At 42.2% G+C, this 14,313-nt stretch overlaps 1 protein-coding gene across 1 annotated transcript; it reads left to right on the top strand.

The window, feature by feature from the left end:
• Positions 1–17: 17 nt before the first annotated feature.
• LOC102094432 (heterochromatin-associated protein MENT) lies at positions 18–8,632 on the top strand. Its single transcript, XM_005509742.3, has 8 exons — positions 18–256; positions 1,577–1,753; positions 2,667–2,753; positions 3,142–3,279; positions 3,860–3,977; positions 4,639–4,784; positions 5,881–6,048; positions 7,099–8,632. The coding sequence occupies exons 2-8, from the start codon at positions 1,586–1,588 to the stop codon at positions 7,507–7,509; spliced, it is 1,236 nt and encodes a 411-aa protein (XP_005509799.2). The 5' UTR covers positions 18–256; positions 1,577–1,585; the 3' UTR covers positions 7,510–8,632.
• The last annotated feature ends 5,681 nt before the right edge of the window (positions 8,633–14,313 follow it).

The raw sequence follows: 14,313 nt of genomic DNA, 5'->3' as shown, positions 1-14,313 counted from the left end.
ATTATAACTCCCATTGTCCTTTTGAAATGTCTAAAACTGAAAAGTGACAAGGTCAACAAGGAGGACAATATTGCGCAAGTTCTTTTGGGGATTTGGTAGAAAGGAACTTTGGATAGGCGGAAACAACCTGGTTGTAGGGGAGGAGGAAAGGGAGGTGCAAACAGTACTATATATCTAAATGTATTTACTGCTTGACACAACAACCCAGAACCTGACTGAGGACAAGACTTGAATCTTCTCACTCACAGGATCAGAGGTAAATATTTAAGCCAATTTAAGTAGCTTTTCTGATGCTTTTAAGAACCAATCTATGGCTTGAATGACTGTATAGGTAAATTTTACCATACCAGTGTTATAGTGCTTTATTCTTGCCTCATGTTTCTCTAGATGTCAACCCTTAGAGAAAAATCTCTGAGACTAAGGAATATTGCTAGTTCAGGGAAGACCTGATCATCAAAAACAAAATTTTCTCCGGGTAGTAACTGTCTCATTAATGAAATCTTCAGTTTGACAAAACAGTGCCATACTTCAGATTAGGAACAGATCATTTTCATTCTGCAAAGTCACTGCGCATCATCAGGCCAGGGACTCAGAGTAGTATTCATTTGTGGAAAATATAGAAATGTCCATCCTGATGCTCTCTTGGTTATGTTCTCCAAGAAAAGGAAACAACCTTGTAATACAGATTTTGTACTGGCAGCACATTGACTGCCAGAAGAACTGTAGTGGTTTGGCAACCACTACAGTCGGCAAACACTCAGTAAATACCTTTAGACTACAGAGATTGCCTCAAAATTTTTGCAGCTCCATTCCATAGATATACCAGTATTAATAATAATAACACAACCTGGTCTCTTGACTGGAAAACAACATGAAGCAGCTACTATTGGACAGATATCTTAAAGTCTGGAATATTCATATCCTCAATGAATCTGCAAGTTTCTGGGCAAAATAAAATTTCTGGAACATATAGAAGGGGTGGTACCTCAAAATAATGAAAAAAACTCCATTGAATAACAGCTTTGCCATGCATCATGCTGCTCAGAATGGTTGTCTGGCCAGGAAAAGCATACAAGCCTAAGAATTATGCCTAAATACTTTCTCTGTATCACTTCTCAATCCCATGCAGATCCAAAATGAAGTAGTGGTAAACTCAGGTATGTTGTGAACATATGTACTAAAACTTCCTTTAACTTACTCTGGGAACATTATTTCAATAAATCATTAGTTAAGGATGAAAAGGGAAACAAAAAAAACAACGCAGTTTGCAAATCTGCACTTTTTAAAACCAAAAGCAGAAAGAAACACAAAGAAAACTGCAGTTGTATAAAAGAGGATATAGCCCCAACTATAGGAAATATTATCTGGGTAACAAAATACCTACAAGAAATGGCTGCTCCTAACTGTTTACTGTGGCAAACAGTATCTGTGTGGAAGGTAAAACATACAGCTAGGCTATTAGTTGTACTGGGGGCATATGCATTGTGTTGCATATGTAACATTTCTCACTATCACGCACTGCATATATTGTTTTAAACATTCAAATAGTACAATTTTGTCTGTTGCCTCTTTCAAGGTTGCAGCCATGGAACTGGTGTCGACATCAATTGGCAATTTTACAATTGATCTTTTCAAGAAGGTGAATGAGACCAATAAGGGCAAAAACATATTCTTTTCCCCTTGGAGTATATCAACTGCTCTGGCTCTGACGTACCTGGGTGCAAAAGGCGATACAGCAACAGAGATGGCAGAGGTAAGTTGCTCTGTGAAGCACACACCCCATACGATATCTAACTTCTGTACTGGCTGCAAAATTTAGCATTAAATAGAAAAAACTGACACCACAATGACAAAGAACCAAGGCAGACGAGATTATGCAATAACTCAATGGTAAATTTTATTAATTTCATCTTCTCCACTAAGAGAAAATGTTCTGTGAGTATCACACACTGAGCACAGAGGTTCTCTGAACCTGAATTCTTCTAAATTTTCCTGTACCTTCTAATTTATTCTGTGATTCTATGATTCTGCCACAGAAGGGATATTCCATTTGAGATTCAAATAGTTGACACTAGTATCTTCTAATTGGCAGAGGGCTTTCAGATCCCAGCACCCTCCCTCTCTCCCCTGGCCAGGATGCCTCTTTCTGTCTTGATTTACACTTTCATAAACAACTGCTTGACAATCCAACAGGAAAATAGGAAGGGTTTTCATAACTCCACATGCTCCAACCCAATCCATGCTCTAATGCTACATGGCCACATTGCTGGCTCAAGGGCTCAAAGGGAGCTGTAGAACTCAGCACTGCCCAGTCTTCTCTGGGTCATCACACTCCTGTTCAGATGCCTTCTGTACCACTATTGTGCGGAGAATCATTTGAGTTTGCTGAGAGCAACAGCTGTGGAAGGGAGTTTAGCTTTGCAGCATGCAGACAGGAGCACTGTGTTGATGCTTTGGGAGAGGGACAGTGCTACTCATTGTTATTGTATAGAATTGACATATATCACAGCTTCAGCATCCCTTTGATTAGTCACCTAAGAATCAGATAGCACTGCGAGTTATCATACGGCACAAAACAAGATAATCAGATGTACACAAGATGTGTATTTGTCTTTAGGTCACGCCATTTCCTTCATGTCTCTTACCTTTGGAAACTCTGCTTGCAGGTTCTTCATTTTGTTCCAGCAGCAGGAGCTGAAGGATCTTCTTCTGTGGCCAGACCTTGTCGGGGGAAACCAAAGAAAAGAAAAATGGTATCTATTAGACCTGAAATCCCAAGATAAAGAATCTCCAGAATCAAAATATCCAAAACATAGCTTTAGAAGTCCAGTATTTCTTGTCTGCACACCTCTTTAAAGTAGAAAACCCAACATACTTCACAACAGGTGCAAGTTCAGTTCCTCTCACTCAGTCGGACTCTCAGAAGTATGGAAGGACAAGTCACTGGGATAGTCTGGAAGGTTTTCTATACGGCAAATCAGTCCAGTCATAAACAGAACCCTGTAAATTGCAGTGATGGTAAACTTGGAAAAATAAAAAGAGAGAGGAACCCAAATTCCTTCCCCATATACATTACTTAGCATGTTTTTAAAACTTCATGCAGAAAATACAATTGCTGAATGTATGGTTTCTCTTTCCAAGGATCCTGAGTACCAGCAAACTGAAGATATCCATTCTGGCTTCAAAGAGCTCCTTACTGTCATCAACAAACCCAGAAGCACCTATTCACTGAGAAGTGCCAACCGCATCTATGTGGAAAAAACCCTTCCATTATTACCTGTAAGTTAAATCTCAGAGAGAAGTAAGAAAAGGTGCAAAACAATTTTCTCGTTTGAATTACTTGTCATTAATAGAACAGATTTGAAGCTGATCCCAAATACTTCAAATGAAGAGCCCTGGACTCCAGTGATAGTCTTAACTGGAAAATACCAGTTGGTCTGCTCACAATATTTAACAATGCATTTCCCTTTGACTATAGTGTAGGGCTTCCTTTTCAGGCAATATGGCTTTATTACTGGAATCCCCAATATATACAACTGTAAATGAGACACGAAAACAAGCACATCCATGAGATGCGCACAGCCTTCCTTGCTTCCCCAAGCAAAAGTGGAAGCAAAAGAAGGGAATTTTCTGTCCTTTGGTTATTTTCTTAACTATTAACTCACAGTCCAACAGAGAGTAACAAGCAAGATCCTGCAGTTCTCTATGCCCAAGAAGCTATCAAGAAGTCTAAGGGTTAATAAATTCCCTTTGGGACTGAAAAATCCAGTATAGTATAGAGCTTATTTAATTTTGTTTTTTGTTTGTTTGTTTTTGTTTGGTTTGGTTTTTGTTTGTTTGTTTGTTTTCTATTTTGCAGACATACATACAGCTCAGTAAGAAGTACTACAAAGCAGAGCCACAGAAGGTTAACTTTAAGACAGCACATGAACAAGTCAGAAAGGAAATCAATGCTTGGGTTGAAACTCAAACTGAGGGTAAGCTGAGCATCTTTCCTATTAAGTCAGACTGATGTTGGGTAGGTGCCCTTGCTTCCTCAAATGCTACTGCAGCAGCCAAGCCATGCCTTCTGATGTGGACAGTGAGCAGAGATGCAGTGGGAGGACAGAGAAAGAGCAGCAAACTCCAACAGCTTCAAATACCTGATCCAAACCCCAGTGAGCTCCTTGGGGAGACTCCCAGGGACTCTGCTGTGCTGTGCACTAGCTGCTCCTCAAGCACAGCTGCTGCCCTGGTGCTGCACCCACCTCTGCCTACCAGTGTGCTCCGGGGTAGGGGGAGGATGCCTACCGAGATGTGCCATCCTGCACTGGACAGGGGTGTTGGCCTCCTTTTACCTGGTGTAACCAGCTGGCAAGGTAGTATATGGCTTTCTGCTTCTAGCTGCTTGCCATGAAGCTGTGACATTTTTCGGGAGTCAATCCACGTCAGCTACCCCTGAGAACAGGGCAGCAAACATCTTTGAAACTGTAAACAAACTGATTGATGCCAGGGGGTGCAGGGGGAGGTGTATTTTAGGCAGTAGGGCACTGAGGTATGGTCTTTTTCACTAAGGAGTTGAGCTGAGAGAAAAACCAATCAAAATAAATCATCACTGTGCTAGACTGGAATGAAACATGACTCTTTTGATCTCAAAAGGCAAAATCAAGGATTTGCTGCCTTTGCCGGAGACAGTAACCGCTCTCACCAGGCTGATCCTGGTAAATGCTATTTACTTCAAGGCAGACTGGGAAAAGAAATTTCAGGCAAATAATACAAAAACGCAACCTTTCCGACTGAGCAAGGTAAGCGTCTCTGGTATCCTTCTTACTGTAAACAGCCTGGTGACAACAGCTACTGCTGAAATCTTTCAATTTTGTAAGTCTCTTAGGTATCTCTGTGGTAACTAGGCTCTCTGTGAAAAGCTGCTTTCAGCAAAATGTGCCTGTGCTCAAGTCACTGTGACATTAAGATGCTTCTCTGGTAAATATTAATGAGACTCAGGTAACAGCTACTGTTTCCAAAAGCACTAGAGTCACTTAAGAACTTTTTGTAAAGCAGTATTAAAAGGGCTAGATTGTAAAAACATGATTTTGAGAGTCCAGGCTTCATGGAGAAGAGCTACATGCCATGTCACAGGTAAGAATGGTGCCCAGGCACCTGTGCTGCGCAGCCCAGTTAGGCACAAATGTATCTGCTCAAATACAGCTGTAATGCAGTGCCCTGAATGGGTGCACGGTTGCATGCGACTAGAAGAAATGTTAATGGCATGTGTCCAGAAAATATGTCAATGAATTCACATCAAAAGACAAGAGCTCTGTGCAGTTTCCACCTACTGTAGCTTCTGCCTTCTGATTGGCACATATATACCGGCTGCTTCCCTGAACAAATCGATGTAGATGTTAAGAGAGGTTACACGCTCCTGCAAAGGTGACTTTGCCAGGAACCTTCTTCATCATGAGCCCCTTTGGTTGTGACATAAAGATCAATCAGCTAGTCACTTTTTCTTGCTAGCGGGAGGAGACCACAGAAAAACTGCATACTTCTTGTCCTCTTAATCCATAGCTTTTCCTCTACCATAGTGTTGTAAGGCCATATCCCACACATGCTCCATCTCCCTAATCCTTGCAAATATTTCTAACGCTCTTCCTCCCTCCTCTGTGGGCTGCTGTGCATGTTTTGGGGATAATAGAAAAACCAGTCAGTTCAGGCCCTGACAAAAAGCTCTGGAACAAACAACAAGATAGGCAATATTTTCCAGTCAAGAAAAGCTTTAGAAAATGAATGTCAAATCACTGTTATAAAAGCTGTTTACAAAAGTTTCTTCTCCCTCCACTGCACGGAGTCATCGTCATCCTTTTTTTTTCAAGGAGTCATTTCTTTCTTATAAATAATTTACAGAGAAACACCAAGCCTGTGGAGATGATGTACATGAGAGCTACATTTCCAGTTCTCATCATGGAAAAAATGAATTTCAAAATGATTGAGTTGCCGTATGTGAAACGTGAACTCAGTATGTTCATCCTCCTTCCCGATGACATCAGAGACAGCACTACGGGTCTTGAACAGGTAAAGAAACATGGTACATCCATTTTGTATCACCAACCAGTCATCAAAAAAAAAAAAAAAAAGACAGGTTGGTGACCATATCCCCCTCTCTGAGGACATGCTGTTTGATCTGCTCCACTAGCTGAATTAATTTCCTTTGATACCTGCCTAATCCCAAGAAAGTTCATCCATACTGACAGCCCTTAGTTTGGTAAGAACTGAAGACAGTCAACACTGGGCATAGTCAGATGCTTGGCTCTTCAACAACCCTATGACTGACACCCAGTTTTATATGATCTGTAAGAATTAAATCTCCCTTCACTGCACATTCAGTACTACATGAAATTACAGACATCTCTTCTCCATGGCCTGGAAGTTTATTCACCATCGTGTTCTCATTTTGTTTGCCCCCCTCCCCCCCCATTCTTTTTTTCTGTCTGGAAAGCCAGGATTTTGGTGAAACTGCATTTACTACAATAATGAGATTTGCCACTGTAGTTGCTACAATTGCAAGACTGTTATATTCTTGGCATCTATCATGTCAAGAATACCATTCATTGTTTTCCTCTATTTGATCTGAGCTGAACTCTGGTGACATAGTATCCAGGACACAGAGTGGCAGGGAAAAAATCTGCTGGAAGCAGTTTGCTTTGAAACTGCAAAGGAGATACGTGCAAAATCAACACCTGTTTATATAGAACTGGACCAAACCACTTGCTGCACAACTGGGAATCTCCCAGCAATATCTTTCACATCAAGACTGAATTAAAAGAGAGGAAAGACCTACTCAGGGGATGGCAGTTGCAGGTGCTGACTGACCTGTTTCTTTTGCAATTAATTTGGCAGGGGTGGTGCTCAAAACCTTGCAGCATTAAGTTTCAAATGCTTGTTGCACACCCTACCTCTGATAATCAGTAAAACCAATTTATATGCCATGCTTTCAGCTAAACATCAAATTTGCCATTTAAAAACTATTTAATGCATTAAATTGACATAAAATTGAGAAATTCATAGTTAATTAATTGGTTTTTCCTTGCAAACATCAAATTCCTTCTCTTTCTTAAATGATAGCTGGAAAGAGAACTGACGTATGAGAAGCTGTCTGAATGGACTGACTCCAAGAAGATGACCGAAACTCTTGTGGATCTGTACCTACCTAAGTTCAAAATGGAGGAGAAATATGACCTCGGTGATAATCTGATCGACATGGGAATGGGCGCTGCCTTCGGTCACGATGCTGACTTCAGCGGAATGGTTGCGAAGGGTGATGTGCATATCTCCAAAGTTTTGCACAAGTCTTTTGTTGCAGTTGATGAGAAAGGCACTGAGGCAGCTGCTGCTACTGCTGTAATTATATCAGTAACAAGTGCACCTATTAACCATGTTCTGGAAATTAAGATTGACCACCCCTTCCACTTCTTCATTAGACACAATGCATCCAAGAGCATCCTCTTTTTTGGCAGATTCTGCTGTCCCCCATAATGAGCTATTACTTGCTCCCAGATAGCACCCGAGGTTCACTGTATGATGGAAAAATGTGATCTGCAGTCTTAAAATCTCAATGTTAAGCCATATAGCCATATATACTGAAAGTGTATTTCCTTTTTCTCCCTCCCAAGTAAGGTAGCACCTGGAAACCACCCTGTGCTTCAAAGACTACCCTTCTGCTGCTTCTTTCCATTGTCCTAATGAGACAACCCTTCACAAAAAACAGTGTAGAATTTTGCTCCCGTGCATCAAACCTGCTGTTCCAGCTTTGTTGTTTGAAAGTAAGGTGGAGCCATAAAAGCTCTCTGCACACAGGCCATCATCTAGCCCTATGCCAAATGCTGACTTCAAGGGAAATGCAATTCATCTTCTTGAACCTCCTAGAGAGGAAAAAAATCCCTGAAAAAAACCAAACCAAACCAAACCAAACCAAACCAAACCAAACCAAACCAAACCAAACCAAACCCCACCAACAACCTTGGAGAAATCTGTATGCTTTCCTTTTCTCATTGGAAAATGTGCATTTGCCTTACAATTACAGTTTCCTTATGTTCATTTCAAATTTAAAGACTCTTGGAAATTATCAAAATTTAATATAAACCCACAATAACCTCCAAATGCCCCTTACCTTCCCCTGTCTCACCAGATTTATACAGACACTTTACATTCCTTTTCTCCTGCTCTTGCAGCTTATGAAAAAAATGAAGCAGCAAGGGAAAACAGTCCAGCCCTTAACATTTAATCTCTGATTCTAATAACCTTGTATTTTTTCCTCATTTTTCTAAACTTTGTAGTTTAAGGTTGATGAGACTTCCAACTAGCAAAAATGCTAAGAAAGCTATGAGCAACATGACACCTTGCTGACTCTTACTGATATACAATAAAAAACCTTCAGAATTCAAATCTGCTTCCTCTTTTTATTTTACCTGCTTCCTGGCTAATATCTGCACAACTTCCAACAATACCTGTATTATTGATCAATGTAGGATTTGTATCTTATGAGGGCATCTCAGCAAAAATAATCATAGCATTGACAGAAACACCAGTGAGATTTTGATTGATGCTTTGCTTTCAAATTTTACCATGACCTGCATTTAATAAAATAAATTAACTTGGAGTTGTACTTGTGTTATTCAAGACACTGATGAGTTACCTGGTTCTCTTAGAGCATCCTGTAAGGTGCACAGCTGGAGCATATTTCCATTCTTGCCATTCCAAATCAACCACCACATCATCCTGATCAACAAAGCTGAGAGACTTTAATACACTAGTGTCTTATTTCCACTAGGCTTCAAACAGCCAAAACCCTGTTATTCAGCATGTTATCCTAGGCATTTACTAAACAAACCTGTCACCACACACTAGAAACAAAATGCCTGACTAGCGGCTATAGCCCAGAAGAGCTTGTTCCAAACATCCTTTTTGCCCATGTACAATAATGAACAAGCAATGCTGTACTGGTACATCAGTTCCCTCTGTTGGCTTGGGAAGGCAGCAGTTGTGCTTTCCTGTGGCCATAAGCAACAGCATAATGTTTTTTAGCCATTGTGGTACTCTAACCACATGTCAGAGGACATTATCTAAGGCAACAAGATTTGAGTGCAGGAGGAAGGTACTATAAAAACATTTATTCTCTGCAAAATTCCACCTCAACAAAAGGTATTCTATCTGGAAATACATCTCCACCCAAAAAAGTATACCTGCACCTTCTTCCCTGTACAAAGTGCTCCTTCTTAAACAGGTGCCCTCCCTTGTCTGTAACCCTCAGCTCTGGGTTCAGCTGTCTGTCATCCAGGACCTACCTTGGTGCAGCCCAGTTGTGTGCTGTTGACTCAGCTTTACTAAGAAATTTGTTGTCTAGGCGTGGAAAAGCACACAAGTGAAGGCGGTGCAAAATAAGAAGAACAAAACTACAAACAAAATAGTCAGCATAGCAAGGCTTCAGGAGGAGAAACGCTTGCATGAGGAGGCATAAAATCTCAACTCCAAAACAAAAAAATTGAAAGGCAACAGCTAACAACACTGAGGCTGAGCCTCTTCTAGGGAGCGACAAAGACCAGCCCTCCTCCACTTAAGTGACACCTGGCCAGCTGGTAAGCATGTTAATTCTTAGCCTGGCAGCATGTTGATCTTGTCTCTCTGCTGTGTGTATTCCACAATAAGAAATTACCGAGAACTCCTAAATTGTGTACACGCAGTTTGAAGAGTCACTTCATGTGAGGTCAAAAGTTGCCCAAAGATGTGGGAAGAGTTCCATGCCAAGCCAAATGAAAGTTTTTCCCATGCTATTTTTGTGCATCCCGTCACTCATCCGCCACTTCAGGACTCTACAAAGCGATACCTCTGGGGCTCTCTGAGGAACTACAGCAGTGTCCACCAGCTGGCAAGAGGTGTAAAGAGTCAAACAGGATGGTGTTGGTACCATGACACTCTCAGTCTCAGCTTTGCTTGGGAGACAATGCTAAAGAGCACAGCTTCCAGGGTAAGACATACTTGAGATGCAGGTAAAAAGGATGAAAGGGAAGAAAATGAATCCGTCCAGGGGGAGACACTCATCAAGGCTCATCTACTGCGAGCAACACTAGAAGCTGCTTAATTTGTGACTTCCAGTACTATTTTAATGGTAACCAGCATCTGGCTCTCAAGTCAGGCTAACCCTTACAGAACCACATAATCATTCTGGCTAGAAGTGACCACTTGAGATCATCTGATCCAACGCCCTACACAAACAGGGTCACCTAATGCAGGTTGCACAGGACCACGTCCAGCTGGATTTTGAATGTCTGCCTCCAGCAATGGAGACTACACAACTTCTCCAGGCAACCTATGCCAGTACTTGACCATCCTCACAGGAAGAGTGTTTTCTTGTGTTCAGATTGAATTTCATGTTTTTAATCTGTGCCCATTACCTCTTGTCCTCTCACTGGGAACCACAAGTCTGGTTCCTTCTTCTTCATTACATTCCATAAGATATTTATGCTTATAGATAAGATCTCCCTGAGTTTTCTCTCCCAACTCTCTCAGCCTATTGTCATATGAAAGATGCTTCACTCCTTAATCATCTTTGTGGCTCTGTTCAGTGGGAAGATATGGAAAACCATATCTTTCTTACATTGAGAAGCCCAGAACTGGACACAGAACTCCAGCCATGGTCTCATCAGGGCTGAGTAGAGAAGGACCTCCCTTGACCTGCTGGCAACATTTACCCTCATGCAGCCCATGATGCTGTTGGGTCTTCTTATTGTGAGGGTGCACTGCTGGCACACAGTCAGCTTGCTGTCCACCAAGACCCCAAGGTCCTTTTCTGTAGAGTTGCCTTCCACACAGTCAGTCCTCAGTATGTACTGATGCTTAGGGTTATTCCTCCCCAGATGCAGAACTTTGCATTTTCCCTTGATGAACTTCACAAGATTCCTCTCCTCCCAATTTTCCACTGTGTTCAGGTACTTCTGAATGGCAGCAGAACCCTTTGGTGTATCAGTCACTCTTCCCAATTTTCTATTGTCTGCAGACTTACTGAAGGTGCACTCTGTCCCAGCATCCTGGTCATTAATGAAGATGTTAAACAGTACCGGCCCCAGTATCGATCAACCCCACTAGTGACTTGACTACAACTGGTCTTTATGCCCCTAATTACAACCCTCTGGGCCTGGCTGGGTTCACTTATCTAACTCTAACTGAAGGGTGGTCTTATCAGTAAAGATTGAAGTACTGAAGGCATTGAGTACTTCAGCCTTTTTTAGGTCCTCTGTCAGCCTTTGCCCTGCACTATTCAGCAGCAGGCCTATGTATTCCCTGGTCCTTTTGTCTTGTACTTGTAGAGTCCTTTCCTGCTGCTCTTCACGACCCTTGCCAGATTCAATACCAGATCAACACTGGCTTTGCTAACCTTACCTCTGTAAAATCAGACAGCAACTCCACATTCCTTCTGGGTCACCTCCCCTGCTTCCACATCCTATACACCTGTTTTTTATGTCTGAGTTCAGTTAGGAACTCCTTGCTTATCCATGCAGGCCTCCTGTCACATTTGCTAGATTTCCAACTTGTCAGAATGGATCATTCTTGAGCTTGGAGAAGGTGAATCTTGAAAATCAAGGAGCTCTTCTGAACTCCTCTCCAGGGCCATAACCTACAGGATTCTTCTAAGCAGATCTCTGAAGATCTTTCAAAATCCAGGGCTGCAGACTTGTTTTTTGCCCTGCGTCTTCCTCTTAGGATCCTGAGCTCCATCATCTCATGGTCACTGCAGCCAAAGCCAAAGTGACTTTCGCATTCATGTCCAGTTCTTCCTCGTTTCTCAGTATCAGGTCCAGCAGAGCATCATTCCTTGTTGGCTCCTCAATCACTTGTGCCAGGAAGTTGTCATCAGTGTACTCTAGAAATCCCCTAGACTGCTTGTATTGTTCTTCCAGCAGATATCAGGGTGGTCTCCAGAAGGGCTAGGCTTCTTTCAGTTGTTTGAAGAAGGCCTCATCTACTTCCTGATCAGGAAGTCTGCAGCAGATACCCACTACAACAGCACCTGTGTTGGCTTGCCCACTGATCTTGACACACAAGCTCTTGACTGACTCCTGACCTGTGCCAAGGCAGATGCTCGTGCATTCCAGCTGCTCCCACACACAAAGGGTAACTCTTCCTTGTTTCCCAGCCTGTCCTTCCTGAAAAGTCTGTATCCCTCCACTGCAGCCTTTCAGTTGTGTGACCTATCCCACCATATCTCAATGATCCCAATGAGGTAACAGCCCTGTTACCACATACAAACTACTAACTGCTCCTCTTTGTTGCTCATGCTGCCTGGATTAGTGTAGTGGCATTTCAGAGAGGCACTCAAGCATGCCAATTCTCTTGTACAGGCTTAAGAGGTTTCCCTTAAGGCTCTTCTGCAAGCACTTCATTCTTTACATGCCTATGCTTAAAGCGATTCCACTTTAGCTGTTTTGTTGATCACAATGTACCTCCTGTTTCCATCACCCCGGGCCCTTGGTGTACCTACCACATTAGCAACCTCATTTGCTGTGGAATCACTCACTCCCCTTCCATATCTGGTTTAAAGCTCCCCTACCAGATTGGCCAGCCTGTTGACAAAGGTACTTTTCCCTGTTCAGTCACGTGGATCCCCTCTTTTCCAAACATCTGGTGACCCTCAGAGAGGCCCCAGGGCCATGGAAACTGAGCCCCTGCTACCAACAACAGCAGTGCAATGAATTGTTAAAGCACAGGATCTGTCAAGTCCTCCTCAGGCCCATTCACCTCACCAGAAAGATTGAGGAGAGCATCACCTGGGCCCCCATGCCCTTAACCACTTCCTTCAGAGACCTGTAGTCACATTTCGTACTTTCCAGGTCACCCAGGCAGTATCATTGGTGCCTACATGTAAGAGCAGAAGGGGGAGGGACAAGTGAGCCTCAGTAGACCCTCTACAACATCCCAAATGCATGCCCCTAGCAAGCAGCAAATATATCCAGATGACAAATTAGGTCAACAGATGTGGGCCCTGTCCACTGCAGTTACTTTCAGTCCTCACACTTGTTAATGGCCTTTGAGATCTGGAAGGTGCATCTGCCAGTGCTGCAAGTTAAAAGTTGCAAGTCTTCTAGTTTCTGCTGTTTCACAATTGTTTCCCTGTTAGGTTGGAATGCTACACTTGGATACAGCAAGGGAGGTGGTCCTGGGAATTTGAATTTCCAGTGCAATGTGCTAACCATGCTTACTGTTGTTGTTCCAAAAACTCTGAGGGCTTCTGCAGGTAACAGTCTGTCTGGCAACAGGCTTGGACAAGGGAAGGGAAAAGAAGACAGATCTGCAGTACAGCAGCTCCTACAGCATTCATGGTGTTCAAAGGCTCCTCTCAGCAAGGACTCTCCCAAGCACTATCCCTTCTCTCCTGTCTGCCACAAAGGATGGCTTGATGCTTTTGACAGTTTCATTTTATTCTTCCATACTGGAGAAAGGGTATTTATTTAATCATCTTTCTGAAACGCTTCAAGGTAGCTAAGTAATAGGTGCTACATGACTGCATTTCTAAATAATTGCTTTAAAGCAGCCCTGGGTTTGTCCTGTCTCATCAAAATCTGTAACTTCAAGTTCACAAAATCCTCCTTGAAATGTCTCGGAGCTTTGAAAACTAAAGGAAGAATTATCTACAGGAAACTGCTGAGACAAGACTCAATACAAATACATTGTGAGCACGTCACTAGGCGATTCCATGCCTGTCAAAACACAGTGTACTAACATGCTTTCAGTTTATGTTAAAATGAAAGATGGGCCTTTTATCTTCCAGTGCAAATCTCAGCTTCATAAAATAATCCCTGACACCTCTGTGGTAGGCTGACCTCATGACAAGCAGAAATGGCAGACACAGCACACAATAATAGAGACAAGAACTTTTACAGTGCTGGTGTAGTGTTAGAATTCAAGAGAAGGAGACAAAAACCTCCTGCTTTAGAACTGAAATGCAAATGCATCTGTATTTTTAAAAGTTTTATTTTACCATCAGTAACAGGCACATAAAAATCCCTTTTAAAATGTTACGTATAATCCAATACTTTAGAGTTCTATTGCAACAGAAGTGATACTTGATCTCATTTTCTTCCCGGGGGGACATAGCTGAATGGGATTTCCTGCAGACTAAAATCAGTAATTTGACTTAGTCTAGCACTGATATTAAGTTGTGCTGCTTTTTACTAGATGTAACTAAAAGAAGACTGATCTTCAATAAATGCCCAAATGGCCCACTCAGAGTGGACCCTTTACATAGCACAGGTATGCGAGTATGACAATCAAACAAGCAGAAAGATA

This window comes from Columba livia, chromosome 2 (assembly GCF_036013475.1).
Source record: "Columba livia isolate bColLiv1 breed racing homer chromosome 2, bColLiv1.pat.W.v2, whole genome shotgun sequence".
In the NCBI taxonomy this organism is placed as follows: Eukaryota; Metazoa; Chordata; class Aves; order Columbiformes; family Columbidae; genus Columba; species Columba livia.
The sequence above is the reverse complement of the archived record's forward strand: the minus strand, read 5'-3'. Positions and strand labels throughout refer to the sequence as shown.